General features: G+C 40.9%; 1 protein-coding gene across 6 annotated transcripts in view; it reads right to left on the minus strand.

Moving 5' to 3' along the window:
- The window catches only part of PHF8 (PHD finger protein 8), an 87,455-nt gene that overhangs the window by 56,477 nt on the left and 11,603 nt on the right, over window positions 1–19,375 (minus strand). For all 6 annotated transcript variants that reach the window (XM_036840225.1, XM_036840226.1, XM_036840228.1 and 3 more), the window contains exons 3-8: window positions 8,523–8,608; window positions 8,025–8,133; window positions 5,749–5,909; window positions 4,999–5,140; window positions 4,088–4,274; window positions 2,095–2,257 (exon numbers count right to left, since the gene is read on the minus strand). In XM_036840225.1, the coding sequence (XP_036696120.1) occupies window positions 2,095–2,257; window positions 4,088–4,274; window positions 4,999–5,140; window positions 5,749–5,909; window positions 8,025–8,133; window positions 8,523–8,608 (848 nt within the window). The remainder of the gene's footprint in view (window positions 1–2,094; window positions 2,258–4,087; window positions 4,275–4,998; window positions 5,141–5,748; window positions 5,910–8,024; window positions 8,134–8,522; window positions 8,609–19,375) is intronic.

Genomic DNA, 19,375 nt, shown 5'->3' on the forward strand with positions numbered 1-19,375 from the left:
GAGAACTGAAAATACATGTTAACACAATAACTTGTACATGAATGTTCATAGCAACAGTATTCATAATAGGCAAAAAGTGAAAACAACCCAAATGTCTATAAAATGATGAATGGATAAACAAAATATGGTATATCCATACAATGGAATTATTATTCAGCCATTTAAAGAATGAAGTACTGATAACATGGATGAACCTTGAAAATATTATGTTGGGTGAAAGAAGCCAGACATAAAAGACCACATATTGCATGATTCCATTTACATGAAATATTCAGAAAAGGCAAATTCATACACAGAGAAAAGTACAGAAGTGGTTGACAGGGGCTGGGGGGGAAGAAGGAACGGGGAGTGATTGCTAATAGGTACAGGGTTTCTTTTTGAAGTGATGAAAACTTTCTGGTATTAGATAGTGGTGATGTTTGCACAACTTCATGAATATATTTTTAAAAACTGAATTGTACCCTTTAACATGGTAATTTTTATGGTATGTGCACTATATCTCAATTTTTTTAAAAGCACATTTAACAAAATGAAAATACAACATATCAAAATATGTGACACAGCTAAATCAGTGCTGAGGGGGGAATTTATAGCACTAAATGCTTATATTAAAAAAAAGAAGAAAGGGCTTCCCTGGTGGCGCAGTAGTTAAGAATCCACCTGCCAATGCAGGGGACACAGGTTCGAGCCCTGGTCCAGGAAGATCCCACATACCGCGGAGCAACTAAGCCCGTGCGCCACTACTATGGAGCCTGTGCTCTAGAGCCCGCGAGCCACAACTACTGGGCCCATGTGCCACAACTACTGAAGTCCACGCACCTAGAGCCCATGCTCCGCAACAAGAGAAGCCACCATGATGAGAAGCCTGTGCACCACAATGGAGTAGCCCCCACTCGCCACAACTAGAGAAAGCCCATGTGCAGCAACGAAGACCCAATGCAGCCAAAAATAAATAAATAAAATAAATTTATTAAAAAAAAAAGAAGAAAAGTCTGAAATCAATAATCTAAGCTCTTGTCTCAAGATTGGGAAAAGGAGAGCAAAATAAACCCAAAGCAAGCAGAAAGAAGGAAAAACAAAGATAAAAGCAGAAATCAATGAAATTGAAAACAGAAAGACAACAGAGAAAATCAATGAAACAAAAAGTGATTCTTTAAAAAGTTCAACAAAATTGACAAACTTCCATTAAGACTAACACAGAATAAAAGAGAAGGCACAAATTACTAACATCAGGAATGAAACACAGGGTAGCACTAGAGACTTGGAAGATATCAAAAGAATAATAAAGAAATACTATCTCTACACACATAAACTTGACAACTTAGATAAGATGGACCAATTGCTCGAAAAGCACAAACTTACAATTCACTCAATATGAAATAGATAATTTGAATAGCCTAATACAGGTTTAAAGAAATTGAATGTTAATTAAAAACTTTCCAAAAAGGAAATCTCCAAGTCCATGTGGCTGCTGTACAGAATTCTATTGAACATTTTGAGAAAATTTAACACTAAGTCTGAAATCAAGGAATTAAGAAATTAGAAAGTCAAGAAAAATCTAAATCAATGGAAAGACATATGTGTTCATGGAAGATTCAACATACTAAAGATGTCAACTTTCCCCAAACTGAGACAACTATGGGGACTTTTTCAAAATAAATACACTCAGATCCCACCCCAGACCAACGAATTCATAATTCTAGGGGTGAAGCCTAGGCATTTATTGTTTCGGGGAATAAAAAAACCCTACCCCCACCCAGGTCATTCTGACTTATAGTCTACAATGCCAGTCTCTCAGTCACTATCTCTAGAGTCACAGGGCTGAGAGTCCTGTTTTCTATCTGTCCACCAAGTTGACATCAGTCCAGTGCAAAGGAGCCTATCAACTTCCTCCTGGACCTCCCCAAGCAACCACACTGCCCACTGGCCACCACTCGAATTTTCTTGATGTCCACTTCTGAGCCTTCAACTGATATGAGAGGGATATCTCACATAATCAGATCAACATATTATGGGAGGGGTTGGTTCCGGTGCCACAAGCTCTCTTCCTCTTCCCACCTTCCTCAAACCCTCCCAGAGGAGCCCAGGGAAGACCTGTAGGAATGAAAAGTGTCTGTCCTTGCTTCACAGAACACTTGTAGCACTTGTCCACCTGGTCCCCAAAGAACATCTCATTCTGGTTAGAGGAGCTGCTCCAGCACTCAAAGAGAGTCAGGTTGGCATTTGTTGGGCGGATCAGGTAGAAGATCTTCTCACCCTGAAACAAAGAAAGATTGACATGCCAAAAATATCAAGGGTTTCCAGAAAAGTCTTCTGGGAGTCTCCAAAAGAATATTCTCTCTCTCATGTTCCAAGACCATGTAGTATGCTAGAATTCCTTCTGTCCAAGGATCATTTATATATATATTTGGAAAACTTCAAAAGTCCTTTTGCACTTTGTACTTTTAAGCTTCTATAAAACTGACAAAAACAATTTGGAAAGGGCATTTCAAACAAAATTGTCAACTTAAGACAAATGTACACCAAAGGCTCCTATTTTAGATGCAACGCCAAATGAAAAATGGCCTCTATAGATGAGTAGATCAATATTACTAGCCCTAGGAGAATTTCAGGCCACATTACTAATGAGAAGAAAATTGAATTTGCCTTTAAATGCCATTTACAGAGAGCGTTCCTTCTCACACCTGCAATCAAAGCTAATAAAGGTTTAAAAGTTCAGTAATCACCCAAGGACTTCTGTAAGATTATATGTTGGGTGATTATCTGTTGGAAGAACATATTATTTCCTAACTATGTTTTGCCTGGATAATCACCAGATAGATAATTTGGCAGAAAAGAAAAAAACCCACTAGCACAAAAATATCCCCAACCCATAGCTTGATTAGTTTAACCAATATTTCATAATACATTTCAATGTAGAAAATTATCTACTAGAAATTATCTACTGTACAATTAAAGAAATTTGAATCAGATCTGTAGATTAGATAACAGTATTATATCAATATTAATTTTCTGATTTTGATAACTATACTGTGGTTATATAAGAGAATACCCTTGTTTTTAAGAAATACACACTGAATTATTACGAGATAAAGGGACACCTTGTCTGCAACTACTCTCAGGTGTTTCAGAAAAAATATTTACGTAAAACCATTTTATTATGTTTGCTTCAGAGAAAGAGAGAGTATAATAAAATAGTAACATGGGAATCTGAGTGAAGGGCACACAGGAAATCTTCCTATTATTTTTGCAATTTTTCTATGAAAAAGAAACTATTTAAAAATAAAAAAGTTAAATCTAACAGTTGCATAATAGCACTTTCATTTACACACTCCAATTTCTCCATGATAAACCAATGAAAACAACTAGTTCAGGATTTGTGATCATTTGGACAAGAGCTATATCCAAGTTTTCTGCTCTTTCCTTGGCGTTTCTGATAAGAAAGCTAAATAAGCATGAACAGTGGTGGAAAACAATAAAACTTACTTAAGAAATTTGTTTTCCAGACCTCAAAAATCCTTTATAGTCATTGACAATCAATATGCTAATTATAAAATTGTAATGACCACTAAAAGGGAGACTATAGAAAGGCTGACATTAAAAAAAACTGTCTCATATGTGCTCTATCTTGATGGTGGTGGCAGTCATGCAACTATTTATACAATTGTCAAACTCATCAAACTATACACTTAAAACAGATGAATGTTATGGTATACAAATTATAACTCAATAAACTTGGAGGGGAGAGGGAATTTCTCATGTTACCAGAAACTTCTGCAGTAAATATGGACATTTCCATACATAGCGGTAGGAGTACAGATTGGTTCAATTAAGATAACAGTCAGAGAAAACCTTAGGCATCTGCTGTTATTAAAAAAAAAAGTTAACCATCAAAACTGTAAAGTAGAGAGAGTTTATATGGCATATCTACTCAGTACCCAACCCTGATAGAGCAGTTATGTGGAAATGTCACCCAAATAGAATCTGGGATGCAGGTAGGCCTTAGCAGCCTGTCTTTATGCTGCCACCTGAAACAAACAGGGAGGCCCAAGGCCTGGCTGTCTTCAGAAGTCATAGCCATTCTTACCTTGAGCACATGGTACCAGACCGAGGTGCCACCAAAGTCAATGTGAAAGTCTGTATAGCTATCCCGCACGCTCATGAGGCAGTACTTCTGCACATTGGGCCTCTCAAAGATACACTCCTCTGGCCACAAGTTCTCCACCCATGAGAGCTTCCGAACAATCTTGGGTGTCTCCACAAGGTTAGAAAGCCTATCAAGGAAGGGGTGGAGAGCAGATGTCAGCTGATTGGGAATTGAAGGTTGAAGCCTGAATAAAATGCCCCCCATCCCAGTGAGACTCAGATAAGAGAAAGAAGTTCTCTCCACAGAATCCCAAAGAGCACATAGGACACTTATTTTTGTAAGTCCAGTCAGCATCCTCATTCCACTCAGCTCTGGAATTCCCAAGTCCCAGCTCCATAGCCTTCCCCAGTCAAAGGTGATCATTTCCTCCACTAAATGCTCAGACTCTCCACACCCGGGCCCACTCACTTGGCACATGGTGTTTAACAGTACTGTACTGTCCCCATGCCGTAGTGTCTTCTTTATGAGGAACAATTAGAGAAACTTCTCAGGGCTCAGTTCCAGGTAAAGAAGTGTTTACCTGGGACAGAGAACCTATCCTGGGAGTTAAACAGTGACCATGCCACAATCTAAACACCAAAAAAAGGTCTAAGAAAGCTGTCCTAAATCTTGAAGGAAACAAAAATTAATTAAAATAGCTACTGTATAATCTATCTAATGCTAGAAACTGTAAAGGAGAAATATGATTTGGTTGTTATAATGTGAGCAGCTACCCTAGAAAGTATAAACCAGCTCCTCATCCCAAAGGAAGAAACCACCAGGAAGAAGGGAAAGGAACACTAATACACACTCAGTATATCACAAGTCCTAGGCACTTTGTGAGGCTTTTTACTTACCCCTTTCCCTCTTACCTGGTATCAGAGAATTCCAAACTAATGACATTGAGGACTTTCTCCCTCTTCCCGCTATAATAATATTTCACAAAATCACCAAGCTTCATCTTGCAGTCGGCCTGGCGGGTCACGTCAATCACATCAATTTCTTTGTCAGAACCTGGAGTAAAGAGATGGATTCTGCACCAAGTCTCAGGGATCAGAGAAGACTCTCACGTCCCCTAACCAGTCCCTAAAATGACCTTACACAGAAAACTTCTCACTGTATTTGTATGTGCATAAATGGGAAGTGGGGGTGGGTATTCCTCACACTCTCCTTAGACCTATGTGCCAGGTCCAGACCTTCTAGGGCAACAGAACTGCCTGACACATAGTCTCACTCACAGTACTATCCACCTGCCTGGGCCCTGCTTCCTCACTTCTCTTCCTATCCCCCAAAACTCATGTCCAGAACACAACTAGCATGTGAGGGCAAAAGTCAAAGGCTTTCTCAGCTCAACAGAGGACAGAGAGGCCATAACAATCCTTGGAATTCCCCAGGTAAAAGATGGGGCTCAGCCTGGGGTTTTGTGGTCTGTTAGGAGGAAAAGGAAGGGAAGGCTAGGATTTTGGTTCTAGCTTTGCCTAAGAATGACTCTGGGCAAGGCACTTCACCTCAAATTCCCAAGATGGCTAGAAAGGAAATGCAAAACGTAGACTGGAGGGGAAGGGTCATAGGTTTTGATGGGAGTGAACAATGTCACAGCTAAGAGGGTCTGTGGTGCTTACCAACATAGTGTTCCACATCCCTCACAGTGAATGATGGTGAGGGCAGCGTCATCCCCAATCCATCCTTCTTCAAGACCAGGATGGGCACACTGAAGCTATTCTCTTCCAGGAATTCCACGGTCAGCTGACTTCCAGTGGGCTTCAGAATCACTTCATCTGAGCTGTGGGCCACATGAGAGAAAGCCTGAACCCTAGAGGCCCTGCCACTGAAGGCCTCACTGGATGCTGTCACTCACCCAAGAGGTGGGGTCTTCCTGAGGGGACCTAATGTTGGCTGGCAACTAATGAGTGGCATAAACTTCACCTGCCAGGGAAGAAATGACCTATCGAAGGCAAGAAGCCAGGTCACTGGCAAAGGTGGGAAGCTAAATCCAGGATAGCCTGTCAATATGGTGCTCTTCTCTAGATGACAAAGGAAGAAATCACTCAACAGCCTGCCCAGGAAGAAAAGACATATCTGACAAGTTTAGCTAAATTACTCTAACCCAGAGCAGCACTACCCCATTTTAAACACTGGCAAATAAAGAGAAAAGACTGATTTAAAAAACAGAAACAATTTTTACAGCCACTCTCTTGACACACATACTTAGTTAACTAGAAAACAGGAGTTTTTGGTTTTCTTAAAATCATGCTGGAGAAAAGACTGGCTATTTGACAAGTTGTGTTGGGACAAACATCTGGAAAAATATTAAGATCAATGTCTATCTCACTCTTTAAGTAATTCTAGATGGAACAAAGATCAAATTAGAAAAAATAAAGCCATAGAATAGTAGAAAAATTATTGGAGAGACAAGGCCCAGTAATCATTATAAACAGTAATAAGTAAATTTACGTAAAAATTAAAATTTTCTGCAAGGAAAGCTAATACAAATCAGTATGAAATAGGCAGTAACCCAACAGAAAAACTGTTAAACAATGTTAAGAAGGCAGTTAACAGAGAAAGAAAAGATGACTTATAAATGTACGATAATAGACATGCTTCCTTCATAACTAAAGAAATGCAAGTGGAAACAATGAAATCTCATTTTTTATCTTATCAGAAAGGCAAAAAAGTTTGATAATAAACAGTGTTGGCCAGAATATAGGGAAATAGGTAGCCTCACACATTGTCTAGTGGGAGTATGAAATAGTGTGGCCATTTTGAAAACAATCTGGCAATATTTATAAACATTTTTAAAGCACATACCCTTTGACCTAGCAATTTCACTTTTAGGTAGTAAATCTACACATATACTCACCCACATATGCAAAAACCTAAGTACAAAGACATTCACTGCGCATTTTTTTTCTAATAGCAAAATACTAGAATTGATTTAAATGTTCATCAACAGAGGACTGGTTAAATAAATTATACATCCATACAGTGGAGTACTAAACATCCATGAAAAAGAATGAAGAACATCTGTATATGCTGTTATGGATTGATCTCCATAATTTAGATTTTAAAAAAAGCAAGATGTAGAACAATAAGTGTTTCTGTTTGTGTTTTTTAATAAAAAAGGGGACACACACACACACACACACACACACATATATACATGTTTGTATAAGCAAAAACTATTTCTGAAAGAATGCACAAGAAATTGGTTGACTCTGGAGAAGGGACCTGAGGGGTCTGGAGTAGAAAGGAGACTCACTGCCTTTAAATAAACAAATAAAACAAAAATTATTAAGTTGAAGAAACACTTATAATCCTAAATTACACTTCAATTACAGGAAAGCTGGAAAAGGTCAAATGAATTAAAAACTAAGCAAAAGAGAATGCTTTATTCATTAATTTTTCTAACATTATTTTTGCTCAATTCAAGTAATTTATTTTATTTAATAAGCCCATCTTAATTTTTTAAAAGAAAAAAATTTTTTCTTGATTTTAAAAGAAATACATGACTACTCAAAAAAACTTTTTTTCCAAAGAGTTTCGTCTTCTCTACAATGAGAGAATTAAACTTTCTGATTTTTAAGACTCCTTCTAGTTATAGCATTCCCTGGGTGCATGTAAATATCCTCTCCTGACTGAGGCGAAAACTGCCTATCTACCAAAAGTTTCTACAAGTGGACCTTAATGTACTCTGCACATCAAATGAAACGCTAGCAATGTTTCTCAGAAACCGACTAAAACAGAAGATCCCTCCCCAGAGGGAACTCACAGAGCCCTGCAGATATCCCCAGATGGTGGAGGTACCCAGTGTGACAGCCAGTGGGAAAGCTGGGAAGAGAGGGGCCCCAGCTTCCCAGAGCCCTGGCATTCACTGGCCCTTGGAGTACGGGGTCCTCACCTGTCAAAGGTCCTACTCCGAAGCTCTCGAACGAACGTAGGGCTTCCCGTCTTCACTGGCTTCCCCTTGTGTGTATCATGGCCTTTTGAAGATACACGGCGTTTTTTCACTAAGCCAGAAAAAGACAAGACACTGTCAGTCAAAATGGCTACAAGCTATGGTTCCAAGAGCAAACGCCTCAGCAGATCCTGCTTCTCTTCCAATCTAACAACCCCTTGGATCATCTGGAGTCAAGGAGGCCCTCACAGTCTCAGGAAAGCTCTTGGTGAGGATAGGTGCTTCCTCTGGGGAATCCCTAAGTAAGGGAGGGAGGTGAAACTCTGCATTTCTGCCCTCTCAGTGGAGCAGCTGCTGGCCTGCAGGGCCTACACAGGCTTCTGCTATTTCCCAAGGGAGACAAATCTGAAGCACTCAGGAAAGGCAATTTTCCTTCCAAGCTTCCTTTGCTTTGTCTCTCCTCTGGACTGCCTTCTCTTAAAAACCCCAAGATCTACTTACTGATGGAGGGCCCATGTAAGACCTCACAGTTGGGGCAGTGGTAGAGGTCAATATCAGCAGCCTTCTCCTCTTCAACACCAACACAACTAGAAAAGAGAAAATCAGCCAAGGTTTGTGGAAATTTTACTTTTCGTAAGGTCTAGAACTGTGCTGTTCAGTACACAATTAAGTAAAATTTTAAATGCAGTTCCTCCATCACACTAGCTACATTTCAAGTGCTCAGTAGCCACACATGGTTACCATATTGGGCAGATTATCAAACTTTTTTGTCAACGCAAAAAGTTCTATTGGACCAAATGGTCTAAAATAATTATGACAGAGCTAAAAATGTACAGACAATAAAGCTTCATTAAGACTCAGAATGGTCAAAGCTGGAAGAGACTCTAGAGCAGTGCTGTCCAGTAGAAATATAATGTGAGTTAAATATGTAATTTTAAATGTTCTAATAGCCACATTAAAAAGGTAAAAAGAAACAGGTGAAATTAAGTTTAATAATAATTTAATATTTTATTAACCAATATATCTAAAATATTATTTCAACATAAAATCAAACATTTAAACTTTATTGAGCTATTTACTTTATTAAATGAAAAGGAATGAAAATAGTATTTTATAGTCAACAGTGGTTCCCTCTGAGTGAAGGATTATGGTAACCATTCTTCTCTTATCTGTATTTTCTAATTTTCTACAATGAACATGCGTTACTTATTCCATATTGTAATGTCTGAGAAAGATTTATTTAATTTTGAAAATCTGAGTTCGCATGTATGTGAGCTAGTAATCTCACAAAATTTAAAGCCTTCCCCACCAAAGAAGTCATCGGCAGCCCTCCAAAAAACTTCTGGCTAAGATCTCCTAAAATCTTTGGTCAGCCTCACAGAACAGGGAGCATAAAAATAAGGCAGAGCTCCAACCATTTTGGCCAAGACTGACTTCCTAGGATCAGGACCCCGCCACCTTCCCGACTGCTAACCCTGTAAACCTGTTGCACATCAATAAATTGAGGACATTTTATTTTATAAAAGGATTGGTCTATTATGAATTGGAAATTTAAAAAAAAAAACCCAAAATACCCTGGGTCCTTCACCTCAGAAAGTCTAAGAAGCACTGTGTTAGAACCCGGTCAGGTAGAAGCTGTACATTCTCCCAGACCCTTGTAACTCAGGGCTGGGCTGGGGGTGAACATCCCCCTCACTTTCCAGTGAGACTCTTGAGATCATCTCTCCTCTATCCTTGTGTAAGATCTCCTATTCCTCTGAGTTTCATATCATCCAACAATAGCTCTTCCCACTCCTCTTCACTATCAGCTACTCATCTCCCCAACATACCCTCTTCACTCACTGAAGAACCTGCTCACAGATTCCTCTTCATCCCAAGTCCTGCCAGCCTCCCACGTGACATAATTATGGATATAAAGGCCTAATATCCCAGCCTCTTAGCTCATTGACCTTCTCATCTTCAGAGACTGCTGCCTCCACTCCCATTTCAGCTACCAGCTCTCATGGCCATCCCCCAGACCCTTTCAACACTTGCAACTGCTTCACTTCTGGAATATGAAATGCACACATCACACTCTGACCACAAGTACATCCATCCAGCTCTCATTCATTACACCTGTTCTTTGCCCTCAAAATCCCTTGATCTTACTTTTCACCTGTTCAACTACTGTTGCCTTCACCGTTCTTCCCTATCTAGTTCATAGATTTCATCATTCCTCACTTCAACCATTCTCTTACAGATACCCTCAACTCACTTGCCCCACTGCCTTTACATCACTCCCACGTGCAAATCCCAACCCTGGCTCAATCCAACTATATAACATTGGACCATTGGACATGGCTGGAGAAAAATCATCCATTGGATTGGTGCCACAATAAATTCACACTGTCCAAAATATCTGAGTCACAGAAAAACCAACACAATATTGAAGGAAAAGAACAAAGTTGGAGGACTGATGCTACCCGACTTGAAGACTTACTATAAAGCTACAGTAATCAAGACAGTGTGGTATTGATGAAAGAATAAACAGATCAATAGAACAGAAAAGAGAGCCCAGAAATAGATCAACAGAAATATAGTCAATTGATCTTCGACAAAGGAGCAAAGGTAATACGATGGAGCAAAGACAGTCTTTTCAACAAATGGTGCTGGAACAACTGGACATGCAAACAAATGGAATTAGACACAGACCTTATATCCTTCACAAAAAAGAACTCAAAATGGATCACAGACCTAAATATAAAATGCAAAACTATAAAACTCCTAGAAGACAACATAGGGGAAAATCTAGATAACCTTGGGTTTGGCAATGACATTTTAGATGCAACACCAAAGGCACAATCCATGAAAAATGAGAACTGATAAGCTGGACTTCATTAAAATTAAAAACCCATTCTGTGAAAGGCATTGTCAAGAGAATGAAAAGACAAGCCAAAGACTGGAAGTAAATATTTGCAAAGGACATATCTGATAAAGGACTGTTATCCAAAATATACAAAGAACTCTTAAAACTCAACAATAAGAAAATGAACAACCTGAATAAAAAATGGGCAAAAGATCTGAGCAGACACCTTACCAAAGAAGATATACAGATGGCAAATAAGCATATGAAAAAGGTGCTCCACATCCTGTATCAATAGGACAATGCAAATTAAAACAATGAGATATCACTATACACCTATCAGAATAACCAAAAATCCAGAACACTGACAACACCAAACGCTGGCCAGGAGGTGGAGTGACAGGAACTCTCATTCTTTGCAGGTGGGAATGCAAAAAACAGCCCCTCTGGAATACAGTTTGGCAGTTTCTTACAAAACTAAACATACTCTTACCATACAACCCAGCAATTGTGCTCTCTGGCATTTACTCAAAGTAACTGAAAACTATGTCCACATAACAACATGCACACAGATGTTTATAGCAACTTTATTCATAATTGCCAAAATTTGGATGCAACCAAGATGTCCTTCAGTAGGTGAATGGATAAACTGTGGTACATCCAGACAATGGAATATTATTCAGCACTAAAAAAAAAAGAGCTATAAAGCCATGAAAAGACATGAAAGAAACTTTGAAAGAAGCCAATCAGGCTACATATTATATGATTCCAACTACATGACATTCTGGAAAAGGCAAAACTATGGGGACAGTAAAAAGATCAATGGTCACCAGGGATTGGGGGGGAAGAGAGATGAACAGGCGGAGCACAGAGAATTTTTAGAGCAGTGAAACTATTCTGCTACTAAAATGATATAATGGTGGGTACAAGTCATTATACATTTGCCCAAACCCATAGAATGTATAACACCAAGAGTAAATCCTGATGTAAACTATGGATTTGAGGTGATAATCATGTGTCAACGTAGGTTCATCTACTTTAATGTTCCACTCTGGTGGTGGGGGATGTTGACAACGGGGGAGGCTATGCATGTGGGGGCAGGAGGCATATGGGAAACCTCTGTACCTTCCACTCAATTTGGCTGGGAACCTAAAACTACTCTAAAAAATAAAGTCTATTTTAAAAAAATCTGGGTCATGCTGCCTGACAATTCTGTATTTCCCTGCTCAGTTCTCTCCACCATTATCCACAATGGCTATTTCAAATCTCTGACCCCCCACTGTCTTCCTCTTCTCTCTCAGCAAATGACCCTGCCTCCTACTTCTTAGACAAAATGAAGTAATCAGATGGGAACTACCTCAACTTCTCACACCAAATCCATCTCCTTCTGCACCCTTCTTTTCCTCCTGTTACAACGAAAGAGCTATCTTTCCTTCTTTGTAAAGTCAGCTTTTCCACCTGGGTCACATCTTTTTTTTTTTTTTTACCTTCTCAATAAATTCTCTCTTCTTTCTGCAGTATCTTCAACCTCTCCCTCTCTACCTTCTCCTTCACAATAGCATTTAAACTAGCTCACTGATCTTTGCAAGACCTTCCCTGCCTCCTTTCTGCCCCTCTCTGCCACTTCAGAGCTAAATATCTTCCTTGTTTAATCCTATGCAGCTTCACAATGACTTTTATTTAAATAGGTATTGATTATACATTTTATGAAACTCAAAAGGTACAGAAGTGTATACAGTGAAAAGTCTCCCTCCTACTCCTAGCCGCACTGTACTATCCAGAGATGTTCTACCAGGGCCAAACCTATAAAAAGAATTTTTTTGAGTTGCTGTGTACACTTTCTCACCCACTGCTGCTGATTTTAGACCCCACCTTCTCTAAAACACACTTCACTGATATCTTGACCTCCTTACTGAAACATGCAATAAGTACTTCCTTCCTTTATCTCATTTGACCTCCTAGCAGCATTACCACAGTGCTGACCCTGTGCTCTCTCTACTTGACTTCCGTAACACCCCATTTGCCCGGGGTCCATCCCTCCAGCTAACATTTAATGAGCATCTGCCAGGCCCTGGTCTAGGTGCTGGAGAGACAAAGACACAGAACAAAGCATGCAAAAATCCCTGCCCTCATGGAGCTGACAATCTAGTGGGTGAAGCAGACAAGAAGCAAGATAAATCAGGGTAATCAGTGAAATATATTGTACGTTAGATAGAGGAGTTAAGTAGAAAAATAAAGCAGGAAGGGGAATATGTATGCATGTATATGTAAGTATACATGCACACAGTGGGGGGTGAGGGGAATGACAGTGGTGTTGAAATTTTAGGTAGGGAAGCCAGGGAAGGACTCACTGACAAAACAACTTTTGTATAAAGACCTGAAGGGAGTAAAGGAGCAAGCCATATGTATATGAGGGAACAGCATCCCAATTAGAACAGCAAGTACAAAAGCCCTGTGGCAGGAGTGTGCCTAGATTATTAAGTCAACAGAGAGGAGGACAGTGTTCTGGAATAGAAAGAGCAAGGGGGACAATAATAGATCAGAAAGGCTCATGCAGTAGGGTCCTGTAGGCCAGGGGTCCCCAACCCCTGGGCCTCAGACCAGTACCGGTCCGTGGCCTGTTAGGAACCGGGCCGCACAGCAGGAGGTGAGTGGCGAGCAAGCGGAAGCTTCATCTGCCGTTCCCCATCGCTCCCCATCGTGCACATTACTGCCTGAATCATCCCCCTCCAACCCCGGTCCGTGGAAAAATTGTCTTCTATGAAACCGGTCCCTGGTGCCAAAAAGGTTGGGGACCATGGCTGTAGGACATCATAAAGGACTTTGGCTTTACCTGAGTGAAGAACTGGGTGGAATTCACCAGATTATGAGCAGGGATGTGATGTGATCTTAATTATGTGTCTGGCTGCTCCTTCTGTTTCCCAGTGCATTCTTTTTCTCCTGCCCACTCCTTAAATGTTGACATTTCTTAGGTCCTCTTGCCTAGGCTCTCTTTTCTCCTCACTTTCCCTCGTTGGTTTCACTAACTCCCAGGGCTCCACGTGCCCTCTATGTAACTATAACTGCAAGCGAGATCTCTCTGCTGAGTTTCAGACCCTCCCTCGAAATTTCTCCTGGATATTTCTACTGGATAGCCCACTTACATAGCACTTCAAATTTAACACATCCAAATTCAATTTCTCCCCCTGCCTGGCCCCTAAACCTGCTCCCTCTCTAAGGCACCATAACCTTACCAGGTGTTTAAGCCAGAAACGTGGCAGCCACTGATGACTTGCCTCTCACCTTCTCCCTCCACTACACCCTGAGTAGCTATTCAAGCTCAGGACCTTAGACTTTAGGGCCAGACTGCCTGGGTTTACAGCCTAGCTATACTTTCCACTTACTACCTGTGAGATCTTAGGCAAGTTACTTAACTCTATGCCTCAGTTTCCTCGTCTCTAAGGTGGGGATAAAAATTTGTATGTGTATTATAATGTTGCTCTCAAAAGTAAATGAGTTAATTTATATAGTGTTTAGAACAGTGCCTGGTACAGAGTAAGTGTTCTGTATGTGATGCTATTATCATCCAAGTTATCACCATGTCCTATCACTTCTATCTCCTAACTGGCTATCAATTGTATCCTTCTGCCATCCTCACTGCCCCTGCCCTAATCCAGGCCACTATTATCTCTAACTGGGATTACTGTCCTGTCCTCCTAACTGGGCTCCTGTCCTCTACTCTGTCCTCACCCAAATGGCCCTCCACACTACAGCCAAAGTGATCTTTTTAAAATGTAAATTTGATCCTGTCAACCCTTGTTCAAAACCCCTCACATGCTTCCTATTTTTCTTAAGGTAAAGTATAAACTTATCATGGCCTAGAAGACCCCACCTCTTGCCCTTCACACATAGCATCGGCTATAAAATTTGTGGGGCTGGTGCAAATGAAAATCAGGGGCCCCCAGTTGACAAAGAAAAGCTATTTCCTCTCTTCCATGATCTCGCTCAACTTGCCATGGGGCTTTTTATTTGTTAATTACTGTCATGTTCCCTTGGGCATGGGGATACTCAAGGGGCAAGCGCAGGCCCTCACAGGCACTCAGGGGCCACGCGCTATGACTTAGTGTGCAGGGTGCATGCACCTGACCCTGACTCTCCAGCACCTGCACCCAGGCCCAGCAACCCAGGCAGCCAGTCGAGAATCCGTTCAGGGAGGCAGCAAGAGGTAGGACCACAGGTGAGCTAAAGCTCTAGGTCCCCAGGACAAACTCCACTGTCCCCTTGAACCTCACATACAAAACACAAATTCAAAGGTAAAATTATTAAGAATTTCAAGACTACAACCACAGAGCATTAAACTTCAAGCATGGGCATGGGGCCCCCTTCCAAATATGAGGCTGTGTGTGACTACAGCAGTCACACACCCATGAAGCCAGCCCTGCTCTAAAACCCAGCTCGACTCTCAGTGCCATGCTCTTTCTGGTCTCTGGGACTCATCACACATGGCTCCCTGTGCCTAGAACATTCCTTCCCTTCCTCTTCCCTACTGCCATGCCTCGCCCCCCTAACTATCCATATTTCAGCATTCACCCTGCAGACTTGCAACTGCCCATTTACTTGCTATCTGCCCCTACGACATACAGCAGACAGCATCTCTTGTTCACCCCAAGTCCTCACCTTATCCATCTCCCAGTCTTGCTTTATTTATTATTCAACCCAATTCATTGGGCTAGATAATATCTCACATCAGGAAGGCATATGGATGAAAATCAGGCTTCTGGCTGCACTGTCTCAATAATTATTACCTGGACCAAGGTTCCTAAATGCTGTTTTGCTTCCTTAGTAAAGAGGACAATTATCACAGCACCAGGTCTCAAGATTAAGATGAATTATCCCCAACATGTGCCACAGAACCTGGCACATGGTAGGCACTCAGTATTTGGATGTTAGTGGGTGCATAAATTCAATAAATATTGACTGAAAATAGCTACTGCCCTCATGGAGTGGACATTCTAGAGGGGGAGACAGGTGGTACCAAAACAGTTTCATAAGCACTATAGTAAATAAAGCATATTTACTTTATTTATAAAGTAAATAAAGCAGGGTAAGGGGGTGGTGAGTAAATTTGAAGCCTGCATAAAAGGAGTTGAGGAGAAAAGTGAACTGTGAATATATTATCACACATATATTAACACATCTAATCTCTACAACAAATCAGGGCGTTCTGTACAGTATTTAGAGGCACAGAGTTTAAAAGTGCAGACTTGGGAGCCAAACTGCCTGGGTTTAAATCTCACCTCTGCCACTTACTAGCTGTGTGAACTTAGGCAATTTACTTAACCTTGCTGTGCCTCAGTTTCTGCATCTATAAAAGAAGAATATTAATAGTATTCCACCTCATAGAGTTGTTAGGCTTAAATGAAGTAAAGTAGGTAAAGAACTGAGAGTACTTGGGACAAAGTATTAGCTATCATCATTATTAATATTATTCTAATTTAACAGATAAGAAATCTGAGTGGTTAAGGAACTTGTTGGTCATTACAAAACTAATAAATAGCAGAGCAGGATAAAAATCCAGATCCATCTGACTCCACTATACCACTACAATACATAACTAGAATATAATGTGGGGTTATTAGTAGAGTCAAGTGCTACGAGAACACAAAAGTGGGCATTCAGTCCTTCCAGGGATGTGGAACTGAGGTGGGGGCTGAGGGCTGGAGAAGCTTGAGAGGTAACAAGATTGCCCAGGATCCTGTCTAGCTTCTTATCTGCTCAACTTCTGCTCTCTGAGGATTCCCAAAGAGCCAGGTCCTGTCACCACCTGTGCCTTGGAAAAATAATGTCTTCATTCATCAATAAAGAGGAAAAAGAACATATTTTACCTTTCTTCATTATTCAAAAAATATCAGAAAATCCAAGTCAATTTCTAGTTTCCTGCAACACCTTGATCAGGCCAAGCACAATGTATAAAAACAGGGATGACCCATCCCGAGATGCTGAGGCACCCACCATTCGCACCAGTGGCACCCCTGCCTCCAAGCACATAGGACTTGGAGGAGTACAAAGGACACTGAGCAAGTTTCAGTGCACCAGGGATGTTTCTTTTTGTTCTACCCAGTCCCTGGCACATAAGTTTGCCAATAACAGGCTTCACTAAATGCTGGATGCACCAACAGAATCACTCCATGTGCACTGACATGCAGGCAAACAGGCTGTAATCTCTATCTCCCAAAAAACCCAACCAAACAAAAAATCCTCTTGTGACCCCTTCTGTCACTGCCCCGTTACTCTATTCCCCTGTATACCAAAACTCCTCAAAACGGAGTCATCCTTGAGTCCTTTCACAACCCCAATCCAATCTGTCAGCAAATCCTGTATCAATATATATTCAAAATCCAACCACTTCTCATCACCACTGACTCCAGTCCAAGTCACCATTGCCTAATTAGACCAGTGTTTCTCAAATATTAGGGCACATCAGAAACACCTGGAGGGCTTGTTAAGACAGATTCCTAGGCCTCACCTCCAGAGATCCTGATTTGGTAGATCTGGGGTGGGGCCCAGAAACGTGCATTTCTAACAAGGTTGCGGGTGATGCTGATGCTGCTGGTGCAGGGACCACATTTTAAGAAATAATGATCTATAGTGATCCCCAAACTCTCCCTGCTTCATCCCATACTCACCTTGAGTCTGTCCTCACAACAGCCAAAGCCTAAACCAGATCACAACTCTCCTTTGCTCAAAATCCTTCTATGGCTCCCATCCTATCTGGAGTGAAAACCAAGTTCTTACAATGGCCCATAGGACCCTATACCTGTGGTTCTCAAACTTTAGTGTGCGTCAGAATCACCTGGAAGGCTTGTTAAACCATAGATTCCTGGGCCCCACCTCCAGAGTTTCAGATTTGGTAGGTCTGGGGTAGGACAATGGAATTTGCCTAACCAGTTCCCAGGTGATGCTGATCCTGCTGGTCCTACTTGGAGAACCACTGCCCTACATGCTTTGCACCCCCACCCCCACCCCCCAGCCCCTATCATCAGCTGCTACTACTCTCCCCTCACTCTGTCTAATAACATTGGTCCCTTTGCTATAACTGGAATGGTAACATGTCAGGTGTGCTCCCCACTCAGTGATGCCTCTGTTTCCAAAAGCAGATTTTCATTTAGCTCCCATAACTCAGTCCTGGGCATCATGCCTATCAGACCTTCTGATCTGAATTTTCATAATACTCCTCTTGGATACTGACCACCCATCCTTTGGTACATGTTTGCTATCCCAAATTTCTTCTAAGTGGGTTGGGGCAAAAATTATGCTACCCCACTGGTGAAGGAATTCTGATTCCTTCTGTTGTTCTGTATTCCGATTGTGGTGGTTACATGAATCTACAAGTGTGATAAAATTGTATAGAACTAAATACACATACACACACACAAATGAGTGCGTGTAAAACTGGTGAAATTGAAATAAGATTGGTGGATTGTACCAAGGTCAGTTTCTTGGTTTTGATATTGTACTGTAGTTATATAAGATATCACCATGGGGGAAACTGGGTAAAGGTACAAAGGCCCTCCACATACATTTTTTGCAACTTCCTATGAATCTATAATTATTAAAAAATAAAATTTATTTTTTAAAAATATGTCACTCCAAGAGACATCCTGTGAGCCCTGACAGAGCAGGCTATCCTTCTGATACTTCTAACTCCACACCCTGTAAGACCTTCTCCAGGGCAGGGATTCTGCAGCCCATACATTGTATCATAGTAAACCCTGAATATGAATGCTAGGCCTTCTCTTCCTTTTGCTACACACTCCTAAAGCTGTGTAGCAGCTGCTTCAGCTGCTTCAAAAAGAGTGATGTCCATTTTAACCTGATTTCACTTTGAACAAAAATGTGGAGTGTGTGTGAGTTTATAAGCCTGATTTTCTCTGTCTCCCACAACACCTTGAAAATGGCTTAACCTGAACAGTGCTTTATACTATCTATAGTATATCCTATAGCAAGAGTCCAAGGGACCCAGGTTTGACTTGTGGTTGAGCAACTAACTGGCTGTGTAGCTTTGAGCAAGCTATTTAGCCTCATGAGAGAAAATAATAGCTCCAAAGAGCTATTTTAAAGATTAATTGGTCACTTCTGGTTCTGGAATAATGGAGTAAACACACTTCTCCTTATTATTCCCACTAAATACAGCTGAAAATCTTGGACCTTAAAAAAAAAGGTAAGATGATTCTGAAAGATGGAGAGAAGGCAGCCTGACTAGATGATAGCAGGATCTGAGGTAGTGAGTGCCAACAGAGAGCAACTGGGGGAACCTGGACTTCCACTCCTACCTGGCAGTAAAGAAGTAGTACCCCCTTCCCCTGCCACTGAAGTGCAGTGTCTGAAGAGGCCCGCAAAAACATAAGATATAATAATATCCAGAATCTCATAATACCCAAAATATTCAAGATATAATGAAAATAATTACTCATCATATCAAGAACAAGAAAAATCACAACTTGAATGAGCAAAGAAAATCAGTCTCAACAGT

Source organism: Balaenoptera musculus, chromosome X (assembly GCF_009873245.2).
Source record: "Balaenoptera musculus isolate JJ_BM4_2016_0621 chromosome X, mBalMus1.pri.v3, whole genome shotgun sequence".
In the NCBI taxonomy this organism is placed as follows: Eukaryota; Metazoa; Chordata; class Mammalia; order Artiodactyla; family Balaenopteridae; genus Balaenoptera; species Balaenoptera musculus.